We start from the raw sequence: 26,440 nt of genomic DNA, 5'->3' as shown, positions 1-26,440 counted from the left end.
TCTCTGCTGTGAATGGTGGTGGATGCAGTGTTATCTATATCTATAGTGTCACCTTTCCCTGTACTCCTGTGAAGAAAGGCATTACTGGGAAATAACCTGTACAAAACAGGAGGTCTCAGCTTAGTTTTAGACCTAATAGCCAGACTGGAAACTTCAAGATTTCAGGATTAATTAACATTTAGATAGTAACACTTTTTATTATGTGAACTTGCTGCACTAGTGGGTCATGGTAGACTGCCTTCCTACTGGTATGGGTCCCATCGTTACTTGTCTTTACAGATTTTTCCTTTTTTTTAATGGATTGTAGAGAGAGGCATGGGATGCTAAAGGTGGAGACCTTTAGAAAAGGTTATATGCAAGAGGCTCTTGTATAAGTCTTTACATCCTAAACTCATACTTACTTTCATCTGTGCTTCTTATGGGCTGACGCTTTTGCAGTCTCTCATCCCCAGTACTGAACTGTCGTAAAAGCACTTTGTGCTGTTAATAAAAGGACAGTATATTTTTATTAATTCAATAAAAAATATATATAAAAATAACCTAAAGGACTTTCTTTTTTTTACACAATTTTTTTGGTTTGGAATGTAGCAGTTATGTAGTTAAAAGTTATACCATTACAAAACTTAAAATATAAACATCTATGTTAAAGCATTACTATCATAAGACAAAATAGTTGACATATTTCAGGGACATGTCAAAAGTTTTGACAGGTCAAAATTTAGTGTGGAAATTCTCTCTGATTGCAAGATATCACCGGGTGAAGCACTTGGCGGTAGCACTATTTACTCCCCTGCCCAGTACTCAGTCCATCTGACTGAAGGTGACGGGCTCCATTACATTATATGGTGTCTGTCACCTGCAATCAGATGGGCTGAGTTGGACTACTGTATATTTTGTTTTGAGACCTTCAATACTACGTTTCTATCAATCTTATAGATATGGGACTGTAAATAGAAGGTTATAGCTGCTACACAATGTATCTCTAGTTAACCAGTCTATCAAAAATAACTTGCATGTTTAGCTCATAACTGGGCTGGCACTAAGCTAACAGATAAATGGGAAGGCAGACCATCATGGCTGATATGCCACTCTGTACTTCACTTTGCATTATTAGGGTAGGTAGAGTCACACACAATGTATACGAAGTGTATTTCATGCTGCGCAAAATCCGCTCGCGCAACGGGAAATACGCTGCATATTCTTCTGTTAGCTGACACATAGGGCTACCCGGTGGTAGCCCTATGTGGTCAGTAAGGTTTGGAGGCGTGGCCACGTGCCAAAGTTACTATGACGCGCGGCCCCACCTCCAAACCTTACTGTGCACTGGGCTGCTGTCGGATGATTGCCCTGTGTGTCAGCTAACAGAAGAATATGCAGCATATTTCCCACTGAGCAACGGATTTTGCGCAGCATGAAATGATGTTGCGGATACGTTGTGTGTGGCCCCTTAATCAGAATTTACCATAAATGAAATTAAGGCAGAGGACCTCTTTTATAAATCCCACTATTATGATGCAACAAAGACTGGAGTGTCGGTTAGGTGTTTTTTTTCAGTGTACTCGTCTTTTTTTTCCTTGTGATTTACTAATCTGTCGCATGTGTCGTTTTTTTTTTGTGTCGCACAATATTAAATTCTGTCGCACGGGAATAAAAAGTGTTGCACTGGAAAAATAAAAATTAAACCAAATAAATAAAGTAAAGTTACTCTGCACAATGATGTAACTTTACATTCATGATTGTTAATCGGTTAACAACCCAAAAGATTTTTTTAAATATATATATAAAAAAAATCTATATATATATATATAAATTAAAAAAATCTATTACATAATTTAATCATAAAAGCGTTGAGGGGTTAAAAATGCTTTTAAAGTATAAAACAAGTAATTTAATCATGAACCACAATGGTCAGCTGTCCCTTTCTCAAAAACACTCCATTTTTCCATTTTCACTCGACCCTTGGGCTGTCGGTTTTTCAAAGTTGAGAAATCACACTATTTTCAGAGTGATTTCACAATTACTCCGAGTGATTTTTCCATTTTGTTGGGTTAACGCCCATTTTTGAGTAAACCACGCCCATTTTGTAGGTTAAATTAAACTCTCCGAGTGTTTTTGAAAATGTAGGTTGTGCGCCTAAATTTTGGGCGCAGATTTGGTCGCACGCAGGATGCGACCAAATTTTGGGCGCAATAACCGAGAAAAACCGTCGGTTCTCCTTTAGTAAATGAGGGCCATTCACTTACTTTTTTTTGTCCTTTCCCATCATCTGACCTACAAAATATAAATGACACAGATTTTTTTTTTGTAATAAACACAAATTACTTTCCATTATTACAGACCTAAAAATATAGGGGAGATTTATCAAAACCTGTGCAGTGCAAGAGCGGGGCAGTTGCCCATTGCAACCAATCGGATCTTGAAAGTAGCAATCTGTTCCTGCTGTTTGTATTTGTTTTTTTGGGTGCTACTTGTGCCCTTTCTGTCTCATAGGTTTAATATTTACAGGGTGTTTGCCGGTTTGTGAGCGCTGGTTGGCCCATGGCCCTGGAATTTGGTGCTGCTTGTGTTGGGTTGTGTTGGGCCCATATTTCAATGATTGTCTCACTGTTTTAATGTCATGTGGATTGGTATCTTATTTTTTGACCTTTGCTCTTGTGCGTAATTTCAGTGACACCATTGTACTTTTGTTTTTTGTATTACTTTATACAACATTTTTCAATAAAAATTTCAGTTGAAAAAAAAAAAGAAAGAAAGTAGCAATCTGATTGATTGCTATGAGCAACTGCACCAATCTTCCACTGCACAGGTTTTGATAAATCTCCCCCCATAAATATGGGCCTGGCAGTACATAGTTAAACTATAGGAATCAGACACTAAGGGCCCATTCACACTACATACTTTCCAAGCAGAATACCACTCACAGGGTGCTCTACCCTCCCATTACTTTAAATGAGATTCTATGGAAAACGTGCATTTCCAGGCGGTGCTAACGCTGGCTTGTTCTTGTTCTTCAAGAGATTCCATAGTGTGAATGAGCTCTAAGGGAAAGATTGGAACCACTGGAGGCACACTCGTTGGGAAACACTGGTCTAAGGTGTATGTCAGCCTACCAACAGATGATGCCGGTAGAGAAAAGGGTTTGGCATCTAAAATTTTCAACACCCGTGCTAAAACTGTCTGGCTGTGGCTTACCCTTCCCTATAAACAACACATGAATGTTTGGCTCACAGTTATTAAAAATGTATGGCCACCTTAAAGGAGTACTCTGTTGCTAGACACCTTATCCCCTATCCAAAGGATATATAGATGTCATGGATGTTGGTTGCTTGATCTGTTTTTTAATACATATCACAATGCAAACCACAAAATCCATTTTCATTTTTAAGTCTATGGGTCCCTTAGAATTGACTTGAATCCTTAGATGACTGCAGGTCTCTGTTTTCACGTAGCGTTAATGTTATTAGCTAAACCATACCCTCTTCCTCTTTACAGTAAGCCCAGTACTTTAACTTCGCAGCCTCAATGGGCTATGTGGCAAGAAATAAAAACTATAAATTAATAGCAGACTTTGAAATGTTGAGGAATGACATTGAATTCATTACATAATGAGTCCTTTATTTTCTGCAAATGTGAACTAGTGAAAAGCACTTGAATTATTTTGTCGCTATTACTTCAATAAAGTAATTGTAGAAATCAGTAAGAACAATATTCATCTGAGATCTTATGAAGTTTCACGCTGGGGAAGTCTGCGGCAGCCTCTCGTTCGGCCAACATTTGAGAAGAATAACCAGAGGGCCACAGAAGACTTTAGGTAAGTAATTTTGATTGCTCATTTGAGTCCAAATGACATTATTAGCATAACCAAATAGGAATGTGCACTTGAAGTGTCTGCTCTTGGAAAGCTACGTTTGTTTGCCACGGGAGACCAGAAAGCACATTTAGCAAAGTGTTTCTTATGATCTTAGCAGGCAATTCCATTCCATTTAATTATGTGGATTTGCGGTTGCGTCCTCTGTAAAAGATATGATATCCATATAAAATGCTAACTTTTATGAATAAACCAAGTACACCTCTCTGTGATATCTCCCTTCTGGGTTCCGTATTATGCAGAGAATGCTTGAGAAATCTCTAGGATACCAATCAAGAAAGGAAAGAGGATAGGACAACTTTCTGCTAGAGTGGTAAGGGTGGCTTTGCGTGATATGTGGTCAACTATTTCCTTGGTACTGTATACATGTATATGGGTGCATACTCCCTTTCTAAGAAAATATAGGATTTTAAATGATAAATGTTATATTTTACTTCTAATGATGAATCCTCAACACCGGTCACAAAATGTTGCACCAAAACAAATGTCAAGCTGCTTGAGCTAGTAGCTACTATTATGGTGTAATGGCATGATGATTTCAGGCTGTGTTTCCACCTTCGGGTTATAGGATGATGTGGGTAGAAGGTCAATCTGCTGATTTTGTACTTTGTTTCCCTCTTGTTTTCTGATTTCTGTCCTGTCCCTGATCAACCATTGGATTGCTCATTTAGTACTATTATGCATGGTTGTTGCTGACTTGGACTGACTGCCCAGTTATAATGCCCCTGCAGTTAGTTCAGTTTAAAGACTGCCGCCCAGTTGGGGGACACCATTAAGGGCGGATCGTCTAAGAAATTAGGGAAAGTGGTTGGGGTAAGATCCAGTTTGCAATGCTGCCTACCTGGATGTTAAAGTTTCACCCTAAGTCATAAATTGGACCATGAATACTCGAGGAGACAACTGGAAATTATGTTCACTGGACCGTAGCTAACAATTTGGTCTTCTATATTACCAGTGGACCGTAGGTGGTTAAAATGGACCGTAGGTGGTTAAAATTACCAATTTGTTTTGTCTAACTTACATTTTAATGTTACAATGGAAAATTGATGTCTACTTTTTCGTAAATTTATACAATGTAGAAAATAACATTATATGTATAATTGTAATATACACTGGTTAAAAAATGTGTATGTTTGTCCATGCAGCTATTGCCTGTGTTTCTTTGTGAGGACACCAAATACAGGAAGTGTGAGTGAACAAGCAGGGATCTGTATACTGAGAAGAAGCAGGGCTCTGTGTACAAAGAAGAAGCAGGGCTCTGTACACTGAGGATAAGCAGGGCTCTGTATACTTAGGACAAGCAGGGCTCTGTACACTGAGGACAAGCAGGGCTCTGTGTACTGAGAACAAGCAGGGCTCTGTACACTGAGGACTAGCAGGGCTCTGTGCACTGAGTACTAGCAGGGCTCTGTGCACTGAGGACTAGCAGGGCTCTGTGCACTGAGGACAAGCAGGGCTCTGTGCACTGAGGACAAGCAGGGCTCTGTACACTGAGGACAAGCAGGGCTCTGTACACTGAGGACAAGCAGGGCTCTGTACACTGAGAACAAGCAGGGCTCTGTGTACTAAGAAGAAGCAGGGCTCTGTACACTGAGGACAAGCAGGGCTCTGTGTACTGAGAAGAAGCAAGGATCTGTACACTGAGGACAAGCAGGGCTCTGTACACTGAGGACTAGCAGGGCTCTGTACACTGAGGACAAGCAGGGCTCTGTACATCCAGGACAAGCAGGGCTCTGTACACTGAGGACAAGCAGGGCTCTGTACATCGAGGACAAGAAGGGCTCTGTGCAATGAGGACAAGCAGGGCTCTGTATACTCAGGACAAACAAGGCTCTGTACACTGAGGACACGCAGGGCTCTGTATACTCAGGACAAGCAGGGCTCTGTGCACTAAGGACAAGCAGGGCTCTGTGCACTGAGGACAAGCAGGGCTCTGTACACTAAGGAAAAGCAGGGCTCTGTACACTGAGGACAAGCAGGGCTCTGTATACTCAGGACAAGCAAGGCTCTGTACACTGAGGACAAGCACGGCTCTGTACACTGAGGACAAGCAGGGCTCTGTACACTGAGGACAAGCAGGGCTCTGTACACTGAGGACAAGCAGAGCTTTGTACATCGAGGACAAGAAGGGTTCTGTGCACTCAGGACAAGCAGGGCTCTGTACACTGAGGACAAGCAGGGCTCTGTATACTCAGAACAAGCAGGGCCCTGTGCAATGAGGCTCTGTGGCATGCCCCTGGCTCAGACAATATGACTAATTGACAAGCCAGGAGCCTGCACAGAGCCCTGCTTCTCCCACAAACACTTCCTGTATTTTGTCTCTGCTGCACAGAGACACACAGACAATAGCTGCAGGGACAGCATTTTCTCACCTAAAAGTATATACATTTTTAAACAATGTACATTACATTAAAAATATACATATAATGGTATTATCTACATTATATAAAAATTTTGTTGACAGGTACAATTTAATTTAACACATGCAAATCTTAAACCTGGTATATCAATCTGCCAGTGCTTCCTAATAACCAGCAAAAGGCTATCCAAGTTACTACAGTATTTGAGTAATCTTGAATAAGTTACCATATAGAGTGGGCATGTGTAGAAATTAACTTACTAAATATAACAAATACCCTATTAAAATTTACCTTTTATTGTATCTTATTAAAATATTACAATTTTTTAAATCTCCAGCGATCTGCTGTATATATAGATAATTAATGATGCTCACATAAACCTGATAACCATATGTTTCAGAGGTATGTATACTTGGACAATAATATATATATAAATCACCAATACAATAAAGCAATAACGTTGGATGGCACTTACATATTGTGGATCATGCTTTCTTTTCAGTCCTATGGGGGGAGACTGTCATAGGGTAAGATAAAGTTAGAATATTGCTCTGATGTATTCAATATTGATGATGTAATCTAACTAACACTCCTATTACAACAGATCCTCACCCTACCTAACAGCGGGGGAGGCGCCCCCACTTCAACCGTTGACTCTCCACTCCCTATAGCTGACTATAACCATAGTATACATGCATGACAATACAAAGCATACCTTTAATGTATATAATGATGCATCATTATACAGCACATCTATGTGTACAAAAAGTGATAAATAATAAATAAATAAATCCTTCACCAAATCATAAGATAATGGAACAAAAATAAATGAAGGATAAAATGTAAACCTTTAGAGTACCTCTACGCGTTTCCCCCCGGCAAAAAGCTAGTACCCGGGGTTCCTCAGGAGGTTTTTACCAAAAAAGGTACTGTGCAGGAGCAAGTGGAGACAATGTCACAAAAAATCATTGACCCACAAGTATTTTCTGCACAGGGAGGCATGCATACAATCAAACTGCATGCCACACTATATTCAGCCATTATGCCCATATTTATAGTAAGGATGATAACTCACATTGTGTTCACGTGTGATGCTGGCCAGCGTCTCCATGTGAGGCTCCAAACAACAATCGTCACTTCCGGGTATCAGCCGGAAGTGACGTAGATGATCCGTCGAGTGGGGCACATAGAGATGTCTCTCTACGGGTAAAATTAATCAAATATGACTAATACCCCTAGTGAAAAGGACATATGGTACACTCGGTGTTCTTATTAGTGAGTTATACCAATTATATTTCATAGATGGAAACCGGAAATGACGGATGCGTTCCACCGGTTCTTGTTAGGTGGAACGCAACTCATCTCGTATCCTTCTGACCATGAATGTGACGAGTGCGTTCCACCGGTTCTCTCTAGGTGGAGCGCAACTCGTCCACCTCATTTATAATTATAGATGTGTCCAGTGCGTCCCACCTAGACAGCAACTGGAACGCATACATGATGATACATCTATAAATTGGTTAAATCACACAAAAATTGTTAATACACAAAATATATTTAGTTTTGGTTAAATATGGAGATAACATTTCCAAAAAATTGGGCAGACTGTTTTTTATGTAATATATATATTACCATAGACAATGTTTAGGCTGGACAGAAGTTATAGAACTGTAAGAACCTCTAGTACAAAAGAGGAGAGAAGGGGAAAGAAACAAAAGAGAGGAATGAAGGAGAAATAAAATTCTTCCAATATTCTCTAAAAATACTAATACCCCACAGTTCATGATTACAACATTCCTGGACCTTAGAACCAGGATTTTTTGGCCAGTTTTCTTTTTCCCACGGAACATATACAAACATGTTTGTTGCTCATTTCTATCCATGTCATATAAAATGAAATGAAGTAATTTAGATAAATATTGCCAGTGTTCATTCAATAAAGCTCTGAAATGTCAATTGATCATTGAGTCCTTTAGGAAAGACGCAATCCATCCTAAAAATCCATTGTGTTTCTTTTCTCAACATGGCTCTATCCCAATCTCCACCCCTTGCATTTTTTCTTACCATCTCTATGACTTTAAAAGTAAGACACCTTGTGTCACCCTCATGATACTCCCAAGTATGACGTGCCACAGAGGTGTCTCTCCTATGTCTCACGTCACCAAGGTGTTCCCCCACTCTACGTCTCAGCTCCCTTCTTGTCTTGCCTACGTAGTTTTTACGTTCTTACAGTTCTATAACTTCTGTCCAGCCTAAACATTGTCTATGGTAATATATATATTACATAAAAAACAGTCTGCCCAATTTTTTGGAAATGTTATCTCCATATTTAACCAAAACTAAATATATTTTGTGTATTAACAATTTTTGTGTGATTTAACCAATTTATAGATGTATCATCATGTATGCGTTCCAGTTGCTGTCTAGGTGGGACGCACTGGACACATCTATAATTATAAATGAGGTGGACGAGTTGCGCTCCACCTAGAGAGAACCGGTGGAACGCACTCGTCACATTCATGGTCAGAAGGATACGAGATGAGTTGCGTTCCACCTAACAAGAACCGGTGGAACGCATCCGTCATTTCCGGTTTCCATCTATGAAATATAATTGGTATAACTCACTAATAAGAACACCGAGTGTACCATATGTCCTTTTCACTAGGGGTATTAGTCATATTTGATTAATTTTACCCGTAGAGAGACATCTCTATGTGCCCCACTCGACGGATCATCTACGTCACTTCCGGCTGATACCCGGAAGTGACGATTGTTGTTTGGAGCCTCACATGGAGACGCTGGCCAGCATCACACGTGAACACAATGTGAGTTATCATCCTTACTATAAATATGGGCATAATGGCTGAATATAGTGTGGCATGCAGTTTGATTGTATGCATGCCTCCCTGTGCAGAAAATACTTGTGGGTCAATGATTTTTTGTGACATTGTCTCCACTTGCTCCTGCACAGTACCTTTTTTGGTAAAAACCTCCTGAGGAACCCCGGGTACTAGCTTTTTGCCGGGGGGAAACGCGTAGAGGTACTCTAAAGGTTTACATTTTATCCTTCATTTATTTTTGTTCCATTATCTTATGATTTGGTGAAGGATTTATTTATTTATTATTTATCACTTTTTGTACACATAGATGTGCTGTATAATGATGCATCATTATATACATTAAAGGTATGCTTTGTATTGTCATGCATGTATACTATGGTTATAGTCAGCTATAGGGAGTGGAGAGTCAACGGTTGAAGTGGGGGCGCCTCCCCCGCTGTTAGGTAGGGTGAGGATCTGTTGTAATAGGAGTGTTAGTTAGATTACATCATCAATATTGAATACATCAGAGCAATATTCTAACTTTATCTTACCCTATGACAGTCTCCCCCCATAGGACTGAAAAGAAAGCATGATCCACAATATGTAAGTGCCATCCAACGTTATTGCTTTATTGTATTGGTGATTTATATATATATTATTGTCCAAGTATACATACCTCTGAAACATATGGTTATCAGGTTTATGTGAGCATCATTAATTATCTATATATACAGCAGATCGCTGGAGATTTAAAAAATTGTAATATTTTAATAAGATACAATAAAAGGTAAATTTTAATAGGGTATTTGTTATATTTAGTAAGTTAATCTTGAATAAGGCAGAAAATGAAACCATGCTAAAATTCTAAAGTAAGTGTTGAGTAAAATAAGAAATCTCATTTTTAAAACGTATAACTCCTGCCACACACAACTCTATATAGATAATCAATTCTTCTATTTCTTTCGTAAGGAACTGATATAACATTATGAACTACTTACAACTGCTTCACTATTCTCTCCAGCTCAGGAAGTTGATCCTTCAGAGAAGCAATCGTTCTTGTATCATCTGATACTGAGACGTAAAATTCCTGTAAAAAAAAAAATACATAAACATTATTCAAATAATACAAATAACAGTATGAGATCCAAAGCATATGCTTGGAATGTGGTGTAATGGAGTGATAACATTTAAAGGAAATAAGTCATGTGGAAAACAGGCGACAAAGTGGTGACATTAGTGCCTTTATTTTCATAGTCCATTGCTGCATTCTACAAAAAAAATGCTTATTAATGCTGCTTCCAAGTGTCAAACAGGCAGGACTTCCCGTGCCAAGCCCTGAAGAAACCTCGCACTGCCCGTACACCACAATCTAAAATCACAAGAATTCAACAGGGCTCAGAGCTGGAAGACATGCCCTGTCTGTCACTCAGACAGGGAGGGAGAGCAGAGGGGCATTGCAGCCCTAGGCACCTGACCATATCTCTTTGCCACTTGAAAGTAGCAATATAAAGCATCTTTTTAAAGGTGTACTCTGCCCCTAGACATCATATCCCCTATCCTATTATCTCCCTGCAGCACCCGCCGTCTGTTTAGAACGTTGGCTGCTGCATCGGAGGCTCCTGACCCCTCCCATAGACTTGCGTTGAGGGGGCGTGACCGTGATGTCACGAGGGGGCATGGCCATGACGTTAGCGCCACATCGCTAGTCATCAGGCACGGAGCGAAGTTCGCTCCATGCACCTGATGACTGCGATGCCACAGTAGAGATCGTGGGGGGTCCCAGCGGCGGGACCCCCGTGATCAGACATCTTATCCCCTATCCTTCAGATAGGGGATAAGATGTTTAGGGGCAGAGTACCCCTTTAAGGTTTAAGGTAAGATAAAACCTTAACCTGTACGTGGACCATGAATATAGACTACTTGTATATAATTTAACAGCTGTGTTTCAGAATACGATCCTACACAATTTGCCATCATGAGCATTATTCACCGGAACTAAACCCATGAGAATATGAAGAATACTGCCATACATTCTACATGTCTGCTAGATGTTTTCTTGCTTTTCTAGATTAAAAGATAAAGTAGAAAAACACCCTTGCAGCCGAGCCTTGCTGTTTTAGCTCAATCTCTATATTCTTTTTCTTTTTTTTGTGTAAAGCTGACAATTTCCTAACAGATTGCACTGTATATTATTGGATAATGATGGCTTAATCCTGAAATAGCAACATCTCTAGAAACCTTTGGATAATTGGAAATCTATGAGAAACCTACAATAGTTTCAAGGTGATTTTCACCCTGGGAGATTTGCAGACTTTAGGGTTATTAAGCCCGACCGGCTCATCTGTAGGCATACACTGATCTAAAATACTAATTGAAATTTGGTGGATTTAATCTCCGTGCCTTGATCATGAGTAAGGAATTTCCAAGAAAAGGAAACTATTTCAGCTGCAGAGCCACCTGTCCAATTACAAGAATATTATGACTTCACTTTTACTTTTAAAATTTTTTGATATAAATCTGATATAGACCAAATATTCAAAATATATATTTTTTTAATTATTATTTATTTATACTTTTTTTTTAAATTTGCATCAGACAGGCAATTGGGGTAAAAAAAATAAAATAAACACTTTATAGTTATGATCTCATTATGCTTTTGGAATGTAAAAAGGCCCAAAAAACGTACATTTAAGAATCCCCAAAAAATGGCCAGAAAACCGGATTTTTTTTAAATTAATGAGTTCTTTTAAATCTCACTTATTCTGTAACACCTCCCTTATTTCCTAAACATTAATTTTATATCTGTACTTGTTACAGCCATAAACTTAAAGGGGTACTCCGGTGGAAAACTTTTTTTTTTTTTTAAATCAACTGGTGCCAGAAAGTTAAACAGATTTGTAAATTACTTCTATTAAAAATCTTAATCCTTCCAGTACTTATTAGCTGCTGAATACTACAGAGGAAATTATTTTCTTTTTGGAACACAGTGCTCTCTGCTGACATCATGACCACAGTGCTCTCTGCTGACATCTCTGTCCATTTTAGGAACTGTCCAGAGCAGCATATGTTTTCTATGGGGATTTTCTCCTACTCTGGGCAGTTCTTAAAATGGACAGAGATGTCAGCAGAGAGCACTGTGGGCATAGTGTCAGCAGAGAGCTCTGTGTTCCAAAAAGAAAATAATTTCCTTTGTAGTATTCAGCAGTTAATAAGTACTGGAAGGATTAAGATTTTTTTAATAAAAGTAATTTACAAATCTGTGTAACTTTCTGGCACCAGTTGATTAAAAAAAAAAAAGTTTTCCACTGGAGTACCCCTTTAAGTCTTAGACAACAACAAAAGTATGGGCACCTCAAGCAATACCAAAAACATAGATGCAGCTCCCTATGCAAATGCAATACATTGATCCCCAAAAATCCCCCCTAAAAAAGAGATAAAAAGACAGCAAGGGAAAAAAAGCACACAATGTACAAACAATAAAAAAATATATAAAAACACTTGAAAGATACAAGTGTAATTCTCTATGAGGAGAGTAGCACCCAAGATGATGTGTGACACGGGCGTAGCTATAGGGGGTGCAGAGGTAGCAGTCGCACCGATGCCTTAGTGCCCAAGGGGGCCCCAAAACACATCTGGAAGACCATAGGAGACCAGTGTTATAATTGGCACATGGGGCCCTGTTGCAGATTTTGCATCAGGGCCCAGAAGCTACAAGTTACGCCTCTGGTGCCAGCAACCAGATCTATGGTCACCAGTTACAAAAAGATCAAACATACCTCTCAGCATGCCAAAAATTGCAATGAATAAACATTTCACCTCTATGACAGAGCATTTTTCTCTGTGGATATATAGCATTTATCCTGTCCAAAGAGATCACTATTAACAGTTATCGCCATGTAAATAGTCCCACATTGTGACCAAGCTCTCATATTACAACACATTCCCCGGAGCAATTGTGGACTTCCTATAGAAATGCTTCTAATAACATTAACAGGGGGATCCTACCATGTCCTTTTCACTTGCTTTTAAATATGAAGCCATTTACCAAGAGTTTTTGCTATTGCCAGAGTAATTGGTCCATGCCGAATTTTTGTTGTGGCTTGAGGTGCGGAGCTATAATGTTCTATTTACTATCCTTACGGTGTTGGCTATATTGTTGCTGCCATGTCCTTCTGTGTGTTTTGTTTTGTCCAGGCTGTATGTGGTGCAGTTTAGCATCTGTATTGAAAAGTTTTGTTTATTCAATTCTTGGGTTCTGTTATTCACCAGACTGTTTCTCTTGGACAGTGTTGTCTTGTCAGGTTGTTGTCCTCTTATGTTTCCTTGGACAATGTTGTTTTCGAATTAACTGAGTCACCTTTCAAAACTACTACTTCCATCTGCTTTAGTTATCTTATAGTGAGTTGCCATTTTACTATTGTTTATGACATTTGATACATGCTTTTATGAATTTTTTTGTGTGATTGCTGGACGGATGGTCTACCACATTCTGCCCTACCATAAGTCCTGGGGGTATAGGAGTACTTAGAGCCATTGTTAGGACCCAGGAAAGGAGACTGCAAAAAGGGAAGCTTGATTCTGCAGTCTAGAGCTGAGCCAATTTTTCACCTCTATTGGAACACATAAATTTACTCTAGTAAAAAGTCCCTACACAGCTAATACATTCAGAACGTTTCTAACTTTGAAAGAAGCAAATGTCCAGCGCGGGTGTCAAGCAATACGAAATTTCTTTATTCAGCCATAACGCAAAGTGATGACAGGTGATGCCTTTCGGCCGCAATCAATGGCCTTAGTCTTACGGTAAGACTAAGGCCGTTGATTGCGGCCGAAACGCGTCACCTGTCATCACTTTGCGTTATGGCTGAATAAAGAAATTTCGTATTGCTTGACACCCGCGCTGGACATTTGCTTCTTTCAATTTATACGTGAGCCAAGGTCCGGTTCTGTCCGGGACGCGGGAGGGGCGACCAAGTGAGCTGTGCCGCACTTACTACATGCGTTTCTAACTTTCTACAATTCTAAAATTAATGCTTCGAACAGTACAAATTACAACTTCATTACGGCTGTCACATATCACATATATACTGTATATTTGCATGTAATTTGTTTTCTACCAACATATTAACCCAATGCTTTAAAAAAAAAACTGTATATGCATTACATGTTTATCCTATGGATTTGTGATGAAAACAGCTCACAATGGCGCTGATTACACAAATCAGATAGAGACTGAGAGATAAATGTCTTTATGGAACAAAGAAAAAAAAGAGAAGGACGAATCGTAATTTGCTTGGGCACCGGATCAGTCCCATAGTCTCTTTTATTTTATTGTTGTGTCAATGTGATGTTTGTCATTCCATAGGGGTATAGAGTAAAAATCGTAATTGGTTAATAGGATACAATGCTGCAGTTGGAGGCGAGTGCTATATAAAATGACGGCACTCTCCCTCTAATAACAGCCATGTGCGGTATAATTGTAGGTTACCCATGCATCTCATGGAGACAGGCCTGTAAAATCCATGTTCTGTGTAAAAATCATGCCTCTAAATGACTTGCCCACTTATCCCGATCATTATGTATATTTTTAGGTGGAAACTATTGTAAAGTCTCTTAAGAAAATTGCAATATATTGACATTTCTAAAAGCTTATAATGAAGTGTGGGAGAAGAAATAACGTTTCTCCCACCAGATCCGCATTAGCACAATGATGCCACAGACATTTTCCATGTGTTCTTTTATTTGCTTCTGTCAAGAACCTAATGGATTCCAACTTTGTTTACTGGAATGCAGTGTGAAGTATTGATAATCTACATCTCATTCAGCTGTTCTCTGGTTTTAATAGTAGAAAATTGCGTTAATATGGTCTAAATTGAATTTAATATGTTCTATTGTGGTTCTCTTCTGTATAGAGTATTTCTTCAAAAGAAGAAAGAGTCCCCCATAAAGCACCCGATGGAACATAGTACACAGAGTCCCTGGGATTCCATGTGTCACCTGACGGCATTATGTACCTTCCATAAACGTTAAAAGGGTACTTCAGTACTTTAAAACCTATCCCCTATCTAGAGGATGGCAATTAAAGGTGTACTCCGCCCCTAGACATCGTATCCCCTATCCAAAGCATAGGGGAAAAGACGTCTGATCGCAGGGATCTCCCTGCTGCACCCAGCATTTGTTTAGAGCGTCAGGTGCAGCGCCGGAGGCTCGTGATGTCACAGTCACGCCCCGCTCGTGCCGTCACAGCCACACCCTCTCAATGCAAGTCTATGGGAGGGGGCGTGATGGCCGTCACGTCCCCTCCCGTAGACTTGCATTGAGGGGGCGTGGCCATGACGGAACGAGCAGGGCGTGATCGGGACGTCACAAGCCTCTGCCCCGCATCGCCAGTCATCCGGCACAGAGAGAAGTTCGCTCCGTGCTCTGGATGTCTGGTGGTGCCGCAGCCGCGATCGCGGGGGTCCTCATCGCCGGGACCCCAGCGATCAGATATCTTATCCCCTATCCTCTGGATAGGGGATAAGATGTCTAGGGGTGGAGTACCCCTTTAAGTGTCTGGTCGTGGGGGTCCAACTGTTGAGACCCCCCCCCCCCCATGAACTCCACAACTGAGCTCTGTAGATAAGGGATACATTTTTAAGTACCATGCACTCCTTTAAGTCAATTAATAACCCCCTTTTTTGTCTACAATGCAGAGAGAGAGTCCAGTACTTATTTTTAATGGGAAAGTGATAGAGCCCACCGGGCCTATACCAGCCCTATGATCTATGTGCTCTTTAAAGATACATTTGTATAATTCTCTATGAGGAGAGCAGTACACAAGATGGTGTGTGACATAAAAGATGTCAGGAACCAGGACCTAGATATATGGTCTCCAGATGCAAAAAAAAATAAAAATAATAATTGAATATACCAAAGCAGACCAAAAATTGCAATGAACCACATTTTCTCTCTATCACTGAGCCATTTACTCTATGGATATTTGGCATTTATCCTGTCCTTAGAGATCACCAATAACAGTGATCGCCATGTACAGTGGTCCCTCAAGTTACAATATTAATTGGTTCCAGGACGACCATTGTATGTTGAAACCATCGTATGTTGAGACCAGAACTCTATGGAAACCTGTTAATTGGTTCTGAAGCCCCAAAATGTCATCCAAAAATAGGAAAAAGTGAGGATTAAAGATAAATAAGTAGATAACTAATATAGATAAAGCAAATCCTTACATATAAAAGTAATAAAGATCTGCTGGGAGCTGTAAATCACTGTCTTTTTCAGTGTTTCCCAAAAAGAGTGCCTCTAGCTGTTGCAAAACTACAACTCCCAGCATGCCCGGACAGCCTTCGGCTGTCCGGGCATGCTGGGAGTTGTAGTTTTGCAACAGCTGGAGGCCCCCTCTTTGGGAAGCACTGGTCTATGTAGAGGACAGAAGCTTCTTCAGGGTCCTGTACAGAACACACAATATACTAAAAATAGTAAAATGGACCCTCACCTGGTGTCCAAAGGAGCAGCTAACCCTGGTACAGGTAAAGAGTACAGAACATGTAATACCTCCCTGTACTGTAGGGGGCGCTACCAGACACCAGTCAGTGCATACACTTTAGGAATAAAGGGGTTTACCAGTGAAATGCCCATTCTGATTAGTCGGTTCTTCCAGCCATTGACACGTTTCGCAGATTCCATAGCATTGTATGTTTAGTCTTGTTTCAAGTTACAATGGTCCAGAAAAGACCATTGTATGTTGAAACTATTGTATGTTGAAGCCATTGTAAGTTGAGGGATCACTGTAAATAGTCATTCATTGTGACCAAGCTCCTATATTACAAGTCATTTCACAGGGCAGTTGTAAGCTTCCTATAAAATAAAAAATGCTTCTAATAACAATAACACAGGAAATCATTCTATGCCATTTTCTTTTGCTTATTAATATAAAGCTAGTTACTGGCAGTTTTGATTTTTGCTAGAGTAATGGGTTTTGTTGTGTCTGGATTGAGGTGGTGCCTCAGCTTACATAAGGTTCCATTAACTGATTTTGGTTAGATTGGTGCTGCCACATACTTCTTGCGTGTCTGTTTTGTCCGCACCATTTGTGGTGCAGTTTAGCATCTGTATTGGAAAGTTTTGTTTATTTATTTGCTTCTGCTGTTGTCAGACTGTTTCCCTTGGACTGTGTTGTCCTGGGAGATTTGTTGTCCTATTATTTTGTTAAGATTCCTTGCACAATGTAGTCTTGTTATGTTTACTTGCACAGTGTAGTCTTGTTATGTTTACTTGCACAGTGTAGTCTTGTTATGTTTACTTGCACAGTGTAGTCTTATGTTTACTTGCACAGTGTAGTCTTGTTATGTTTACTTGCACAGTGTAGTCTTGTTATGTTTACTTGCACAGTGTAGTCTTATGTTTACTTGCACAGTGTAGCCTTGTTATGTCTACTTGCACAGTGTAGTCTTGTTATGTCTACTTGCACAGTGTAGTCTTGTTATGTCTACTTGCACAGTGTAGTCTTGTTATGTCTACTTGCACAGTGTAGTCTTGTTATGTCTACTTGCACAGTGTAGTCTTATGTTTACTTGCACAGTGTAGTCTTGTTATGTTTACTTGCACAGTGTAGTCTTGTTATGTTTAATTGCACAGTGTAGTCTTGTTATGTTTACTTGCACAGTGTAGTCTTGTTATGTTTACTTGCACAGTGTAGTCTTGTTATGTTTACTTGCACAGTGTAGTCTTGTTATGTTTACTTGCACAGTGTAGTCTTGTTATGTTTACTTGCACAGTGTAGTCTTATGTTTACTTGCACAGTGTAGCCTTGTTATGTCTACTTGCACAGTGTAGTCTTATGTTTACTTGCACAGTGTAGTCTTGTTATGTTTACTTGCACAGTGTAGTCTTGTTATGTTTACTTGCACAGTGTAGTCTTATGTTTACTTGCACAGTGTAGCCTTGTTATGTCTACTTGCACAGTGTAGTCTTGTTATGTCTACTTGCACATTGTAGTCTTGTTATGTTTACTTGCACAGTGTAGTCTTATGTTTACTTGCACAGTGTAGTCTTGTTATGTCTACTTGCACAGTGTAGTCTTGTTATGTTTAATTGCACAGTGTAGTCTTGTTATGTTTACTTGCACAGTGTAGTCTTGTTATGTTTACTTGCACAGTGTAGTCTTGTTATGTCTACTTGCACAGTGTAGTCTTGTTATGTTTACTTGCACAGTGTAGTCTTGTTTTGTTTACTTGCACAGTGTAGTCTTGTTATGTTTACTTGCACAGTGTAGTCTGGTTATGTTTACTTGCACAGTGTAGTCTGGTTATGTTTACTTGCACAGTGTAGTCTTGTTATGTTTACTTGCACAGTGTTGTATGTTCTACGCTTTCTGTTTGTTGTCTGCACATTTTCTGAGTCATCTTACAGGTTATCCATACTAGATATATGTGGATAGAACATTGATCCAGGGATTTATTCTGATCACCATATTGGAGTCGAGAAGGATTTTTTCCTCTCATGGCGAAATTGGCATCATAGTCGCTAGTGTAATTAGAAAAGATATCTGATCACCAAAAAATCGATTAAAATGAACCGACCTATGAGGATAGTGATGAAAGTCAATATCCTCATTTAATGTATGGTCTCTGGCTACTGTCAGCCAGACAGATAGTGGTGAAAAAGCACTATTACATGCTAATAACAAAGACTGCATCATGAATTCTACCAGGACCTAGATGTACATATGGGGCAACCTAATTGTGTCCCACCAGTAAGTAGCTGCCATAGAATCTTGGATCATGGTACTGAATGCTTAAATAAAACAGGCGAACGAGAGAACCTCATTCATGCCTGAAGGGGTTGTAGATTTGAACTGGTAAATCCACAGCGTTTCTTTCTGAAGAAGTTGTTTATCAAAATAGCCCCCACGTGGTGAAGGGCATAACACTTCTAGGATAGAGAATCTAAGGTGTTTAAGATCACCATTGTGTTTTTCATGTACACGCCTGGACACGGGGGTGGTACGACCGTGTTTAATGTAATTTTTATGCTCACAAATCCGCCTCCGGAACTCATGCACTGTTTTACCAATGTAGTCAAGAGGGCAGCTACACTGGCATAGATATACCAAACCTCTCGTGCGACAGTTATCAAAGTCCCTAATGTCAAATTTAGTTCTGACTGCATGGACATGCAGGGACACTGCATTAAATATTGCCACAAATACGCCGGTCCAGCCACGATCCAGATGGAATAGGGCGAGTGTAGTGGCTATGTACCAAGAGGTCCTGAAGGCTTCAACATTTCCGATATGTAATTAAAGCTTGGGAAGATACAGAAGAGGATCTGCTAGAAGAATTGACCAATACCTCTGCAAGATGTCATAAATAGGGTCTGAATGGTCATCATAGGATCCGGGTGACAGGGTCGTTCTGTTCACGTGTTTGTGGTATCAGAAGACTATCACGAGGCTGACTTTGTGCATGTTTGAAGGCTGATGATAGGACTGTACAGGGTTAAATCGATCATGAAGTTTGCTGGCCTCTTGATAAAATTCAGGGTCCGTGGAACAATTCCTGCGAACCCTGAGGTATTGGCCGTTAGGAATACCTTTTCGTGATGCGAGGGGATGAAAAGAGGACCAGTGTAGTAAACTGTTAGTAGCAGTTGATTTGTGGTAAAGAGATGTAGATAAAAGTTGGCATCAGCCTCGTTCCCCCCACACCCTTTTTTTTTTTACTCTGGATCAACACAGTAGGGTTTTAGGTTGTACTTGATGGACTCTTATCTTTTTCAACCTTATAAACTATGTAACTATGTAAGACCAACGCACCCTGCATCTAGTCATCCTTTGGTGAGTTGCCATTTTATCATTGTTTCAGACATTTTCTACATGCTTGTATGAATTCAATGTGTGACTGCTGGATGATCTCCGTATTCTATCCTACCATATGAGTACCGTATATATGAGTACTGGGAGCCATTTTTAGGACCAGGAACGATGACCGCTAAAGGTATAGCTTTGTTCCATGATCGAGCAAGCCATTATCTATGTGTACAAAAATTTTTCACCTCTATTGGAACATGAATGTACCCTAACAAAGAGTCACTACACAGTTAACACATACAGAATGTTTCTACATTTTATGCTTCATACAAAACAGGGTACAACTTACCTCTAAGAAAGCCATGGCGACCTCATCCTCCCGCAGTAGGTCACCGTACAAGTTGGCCCAAAGTTGTACCAATCGGATGACTCTACGTTTGTTATTGATGGCATAATCCATTTTCTCCTGCTCCGTCCCTTGGGAAGGTTGGGCATGGTAAGTGCAGAGGGGTTAAGGAACCAAACTTACATTATACATTTATATCTCTTATTTTCATTACTTGTAGTTGTTGATCTGAAATTATTTTTGCTTTGATAAAACCCATACCCATAGAACATTCAAAGGGCAACCAGTGCAAATGCATCAATCTCCATATAGTTACATATCGACTCTCTGATCTTAAAGGAGTTTTCTGATTAACGCCTGCCAGTATTATACATATTACATCTGCGTGACCTGCTTCTAATAACCAGGTTTAGATCAGTATGGCTGTTTATGGTGATCTAAGTAAAACCTCAGGAAGTCTTGTATTAAAGAAATAATACCTAAAAACTGAAAATAATTATTGTATGCAAAAACTACAATAAATAAATAAATAAATAAATAAAAAGTCTGAATACTTTCCAATGGCTATTTGATAATTTGCAATATTTTGTAGCCCAGATGCTATTTTTGTTGTATTAGGGTGTTTTTGTTTTTTTACTATATTGAACTTTTCCCCCTGCAGCCTATGACATTTTAATGTTCCAAAAAATATCCAAACCCAGGGATTTAGATGATTGCTAAAGAGGAATTAGGCAAGTTCGCAAATATCAAGGACTGACTTCATTTTCAATGAGTAGGTCAGTATATTTGTCCTTTTTACTGAGAATGAAAAGTACAGGAGCGCCATCTTGTGGCACTAAGACTTTATATCATATAAATGTATTCAGTAGATGTGATTTTTTTAAAGAATTTTTTTGTATAGTTCTATAGTTATGTGAATGTCATAGATATACTGTACATAATAGACAAAATAACATAAAGAGACTAGTGAGACGTAACAGAATAAAATAAAAAACAAAACTACATAGATTGCCTGAGGTAACAGTCAGCGAGCGGGTTGTCTCTTTGTATTTTTATTATACAGTATTGTGTTTGTTTATAGTGGATATGTTGTCTCGGCCCAAGAATTATATATATATATATATATATATATTTATATATATATATATATATATACAATACAGGAATATGGGTGCACTACTGTGGTAGATGTATACAATGACATTGGCTATCCCTCAACACTGATGTTAAAATTGAGACATTCGCCAGTGTATCCTTATATGAAGGACACACCAGAGCCCGCACACCAACGCCAAGGTTTCTCAAATTGGTGCGAGACCTAACGCTAATCCTACCTGTGCTTGATAAGCAAAACAGGGGCCAGTGGGCAATTACGGCAGCATTCGGTTGACTCACCACGTTGAGACCACGTTTTTATGTTGTTTGTTTAAATTTTATATTTGGAGGTGTGTAAACTCCAAAATTAATGCGCCTTGAATATCTACAAGGCAGCATTAAGGTAGCACCTGTGAGGCCAGGCACCCATATTAGCCAACTCAGGTGGGGCTTGCAGCTTGCCTCCCTCCTCCCATTGCATGTGTGCTCAGTCACGCTGGAGGGTATCTGGGAGGAAGTTGTGAGTCAACCGAATGCTGCCGTAATTGCCCACTGGCCCCTGTTTTGCTTATCAAGCACAGGTAGGATTAGCGTTAGGTCTCGCACCAATTTGAGAAACCTTGGCGTTGGTGTGCGGGCTCTGGTGTGTCCTTCATATAAGGATACACTGGCGAATGTCTCAATTTTAACATCAGTGTTGAGGGATAGCCAATGTCATTGTATACATCTACCACAGTAGTGCACCCATATTCCTGTATTGTATTCTAATTGTTACACATCCACACCGTTTATCTGGTGTAGGATTCTATTGTGGCACTTGTAGTCCGCTGCAGGCATCCTCCATTGTATGCATTTTTATGCTGGGGATCGCCCCTAGCAACGGACTACAAGGGCAGGATCTGCTCCCCCAGTATAAATGCACAACCGCATTTGGGGTTGAGCACCTCCAGCCATTTGAGACCACGTTTTTTTGTTGTTTATATATATATATATATATATATATATATATATATATATATGTGTGTGTGTGTGTGTGTGGAAAAGTAAATACTTTAGGCTATTGCTCTGTGTAAATGTTATTAGATTTTAATCCCTTTAGGACAGTAAATAATGTCTGATATTGAAACAGGCAATTCCAGGCCATACTGTATCAGTCTTATTCAGAAGAGCACAAAATACTAATTTTTATATATTTTGACACATCTCATTAATGCACCATATGGCAATATACAGTGTGTGTATTATTGACCGGTGATGGCTGTGTACTGCCATACAGTTTCTGTGTATGTGGCTTTAATGATTTTATCAGCATACATACACCAAACAAAAGTCTGGGAAAGGATAGGATCCTGTCCTGTTGGGTCAGGAAAGCTGTTCCCAAAGATGGTTGTGGTAACATAACTGGATTTGGTTTTTGTCTCTGAATCTCAATATTTAGATCCCATACAGAGCTCTAAAATGATTGTGTTAAATTAGCCTTAGGTTGAGTTCAGACAAGGCAACCCCATTTACAACTGTGTACTTCACTTTGTTACAGAGAAACAGAAGGAAGATACTAAAAAAGCACATTTAGAAATGCCAAATACAATCAAACAAGATCAAAACTCCATTACAGTGGTCCCTCAACATACGATGGTAATCCATTCCAAACAGACCATCGTTTGTTGAAACCATCGCATGTTGAGGGATCCGTGCAATGTAAAGTATAGGACAGTGGTCTACAACCTGCGGACCTCCAGATGTTGCAAAACTACGACACCTAGCATGCCCGGACAGCCGTTGGCTGTCCGGGCAGGCTAGGTGTTGTAGTTTTGCAACATCTGGAGGTCCGCAGGTCGAAGACTACTGTTAGTGTAAGTTGTACTCACGGGTCCCCGCCGGTCCAGACCGTCGCCGCTCGTCACCTCTTCCAGGGATGTCACCGTCCATCGCTGTCACTGTGTCCCCGACGCTCCGGCAAGGCCTCTGCTTCCCCGGCATCCGCACGCTCCGTCGCCGCCATCACGTCGCTACGCACGCCGCTCCTATTGGATGATGGGACGGCGTGTGCAGCGACGTGATGACGACGATGGAGAGCGCCGACGATGCAGGGGATCCCAAAGAGGACGCGCCGGAGCCCCGAGGACAGGTAAGAGACATCACCGGAGCTCACAGGGCACCGTAAACGGCTATCCGGTGGCAGCTGAAGCAGTCTGCGCTGCCGGATAGCAGTTTATGCGATGGCCTCGACATAAAAAAGCATCGTATGTTGATGCTGCCTTCAACATGCGATGGCCATCGTAGGTCGAGGGGTCAGTGTATAGCTATAAATGGTAAGTATTAGTACCCAGTTCTACATTGTTGACTTTAATGGGCACTGTCAGAATCAAAAAAAACATTTATATGTTGCACATCTTGGCAAAACATTAATCTTTTTAATATATTTCATCATTTTTTTTTATCTTCTTTTTATAGAAATCATGACTTGTTAAAAAAGTCCACTAGGTGTCCGCATACCATCCATAACATAATCCTGTCCAACTGCAGCATCATCTTTGTCCCAGCTGAAGCATAGGCTGGGACAAAGTGCAGAAAGTGAAGGTGGCTCTAGCACTCGTCTTGCTCACTCCTGTCCTGACTGCAGCATGAAAACCGAGAGGAAGGGGTTACAGAGCAGTCTGCAGTGATTAGATTAAGAGACCCAGCACAGCACAGCAGACTCAGGAAGGCAGTGAAGGCATGATGAGTGAGGGTGGGCTCAGTGCTTTCCTTAGACACGCTCCTTGCTAAGCAGTGGATATCAGAATAAGTAAGTAAGCAGCAGAACAGAGGGATTTGTGAGCCAAATAGAGAAGATAGACACATAAAAAAGACATGTAAAGAGTCTGCATGACCTAGTGAGTAACATATATAAGTATTATCCTGGATTGGTGACTACCAGAAGAACATGACCAGCTGTAAAATATGGTGAGGGAGAAATAATGCTATGGGGCGGTTTTCTAGGGCTCAGCCTAGGACCCTTAGTCCAAGTAAAGGGAATTCTTAATGCTCAGCGTGCCAAGACATTTTGGATAACTGTATGTCTTCTTGTCTTTAAACGAAGGTCCATAAAGACATGGTTGGGTGAGTTTGATGTGGAAGAACTAGACTGGCCCGGACAGAGCCCAGACCTCAACCCCATCTAACACCTTTGGGATGAACTAGAACCGAGATTGTGAGCTGGGACCTCTTCTCCCACATCCGGATCTGACCTCACAAGGATGAATAGACAAAAGTCCCCAAAGACATCTCCAAAATCATGTAGAAAGTCTTCCCAGATAAGTGGAAGGTGCTCCTAACTACAATAGAAGGACCAACACAATAAAGATGTCTACAGATCTAGAACAGTATGTCCTAAACACTCCAGTAAATGTAATGTGTAGGTGTCCCCAAACTTTAGTCATAGTCGTATATATATATACATATATACATAGCAATATCCTTACTGTGGAATGTTCCCTCTTCTGTATCTGTAATGACTTCCAATGTACTCTGTTTGCTTTTCCAATCACATCTGTAGCAGCAGGCTCCTCCGGAACACTAATTTAGTTTATTCTTCCTAATCCTCTCCTGAGGTTGCAACATTGATCCCTACCCACATCTATAATTATACATTCAATATTACCTCAATTTGGTATTCTTGTTAGTGCTGATATTAATAACCGAGAAGTTAAAATTACACATCATCACATAAAAGATTAAAAAAATAAAAATTCTCTGTAAATGCAGGTGAAACAAAACACCCCATTTACAACCTAAAAAGTCTCACTTTTAAGCTGTCTATTGTGTGCACTACATCACTAATACTTTCTATTTTATTATATGGTGTTTTTTATTCATAGGGTTTCTCCAGGGTAACCACTGATGGCATATAACAGTGGTCTCCAAACTGTGGTCCTCCAGATGTTGCAAAACTACAACTCTAATCATGCAGGGACAGCCATTGGAGGGCAACATCTGGAGGGCCACAGTTGGAGACCACTGGCATATACATTGGTAGTGATGTATCTTAATGTATCTATGTATGTATCTAACCCCATTTTGGCTGCATTTAGGGGCCTTAGGCCTTCTGGGTTTCAGTTTGGTCCCTATTGTTCAGCCCCAGATAAATCTACTAATTCTCATACATGTTGCTAAAATTTATAATAAAGGGGAATCTAAGTTTAGGAACCATGGGGGAGTTTTATTAAAACCTGTGTAAAGGAGAGTGGTGCAGTTGTCCATGGCAACCAATCAGATCGCTTATTTCATTTTTTCACAGGTCTCTTTAAAAATTAAAGAAGTGATCTGATTGGTTGGTATGGGCAACTGCACCACTCTTCCTTTACACAGGTTTTGATAAATCTCCCCCCATATCACTACAAAAGTAGAGAGCATTTGCAAACATCTCTCCCTATGGATGGCTTATCCAGTCCAGCATTCCACAGACAATGCAATGACTTGAATGGAGACTATGTAATTCAGAATTTTCCCTGTGGTTGCGCTGTGGGAATAAGTAAAACGTTTCTCTACAGATTACAGCCAATCATTGGTTACAGCATCCAGACACATTGGATACATTTACTTCAAGTGGTGCAATGGTCCCCTAGCCTAATTGTTCTAGGTATAAGTGAGGCTCACATTGGTCACATTCCCAATGACGCCATATAAACCAACAACGTCTACTGTGGGAAAAAACCTTTAATTAAAAAAGTTTATACTTTTGATTCTAAGAGAGTGTAGAAATTGACTGTGTTGGGTTACATACAGTAACCCCCCGACATGCGATGGCCCCGACATATGATCAAATCGACATACGATGGCCTCTCAGAGGCCATTGCTGCTCCAGGTCCACTTCGCTATCCTCCGGCGTTTTCTGCATCTTCTCCGGGGTCCGGGCCTCGCTTTCCGGCGTCGTTATTACGTCGCTGCACACGCTGTCCCAGCGCCGCAACATAATAACGTCACCAGAAAGCGAGGCCCGGACACCGGAGAAGATGCGGAAAAAGCCGGAGAATCCCGAAGAAGACGCCGGAGCAGCGGGAGAGCATCGGGAGCTCCTGGGACAGCATCGGGAGCGGTGAGGACGCGGTCCGGAGCGGCGGGGACAGGTGAGTATAACTTCCTATACTTTACATTGCACGA

General features: G+C 40.4%; 1 protein-coding gene across 12 annotated transcripts in view; it reads right to left on the bottom strand.

Moving 5' to 3' along the window:
• The window catches only part of RAPGEF4 (Rap guanine nucleotide exchange factor 4), a 467,767-nt gene that overhangs the window by 63,954 nt on the left and 377,373 nt on the right, over positions 1-26,440 (bottom strand). For all 12 annotated transcript variants that reach the window (XM_056536334.1, XM_056536335.1, XM_056536336.1 and 9 more), the window contains 4 exons: positions 20,207-20,357; positions 10,049-10,137; positions 2,244-2,271; positions 402-480 (listed from right to left, as the gene is read on the bottom strand). In XM_056536334.1, the coding sequence (XP_056392309.1) occupies positions 402-480; positions 2,244-2,271; positions 10,049-10,137; positions 20,207-20,357 (347 nt within the window). The remainder of the gene's footprint in view (positions 1-401; positions 481-2,243; positions 2,272-10,048; positions 10,138-20,206; positions 20,358-26,440) is intronic.

Source organism: Hyla sarda, chromosome 8 (genome assembly GCF_029499605.1).
Source record: "Hyla sarda isolate aHylSar1 chromosome 8, aHylSar1.hap1, whole genome shotgun sequence".
NCBI classification, from domain to species: domain Eukaryota; kingdom Metazoa; phylum Chordata; class Amphibia; order Anura; family Hylidae; genus Hyla; species Hyla sarda.
The sequence above is the reverse complement of the archived record's forward strand: the minus strand, read 5'-3'. Positions and strand labels throughout refer to the sequence as shown.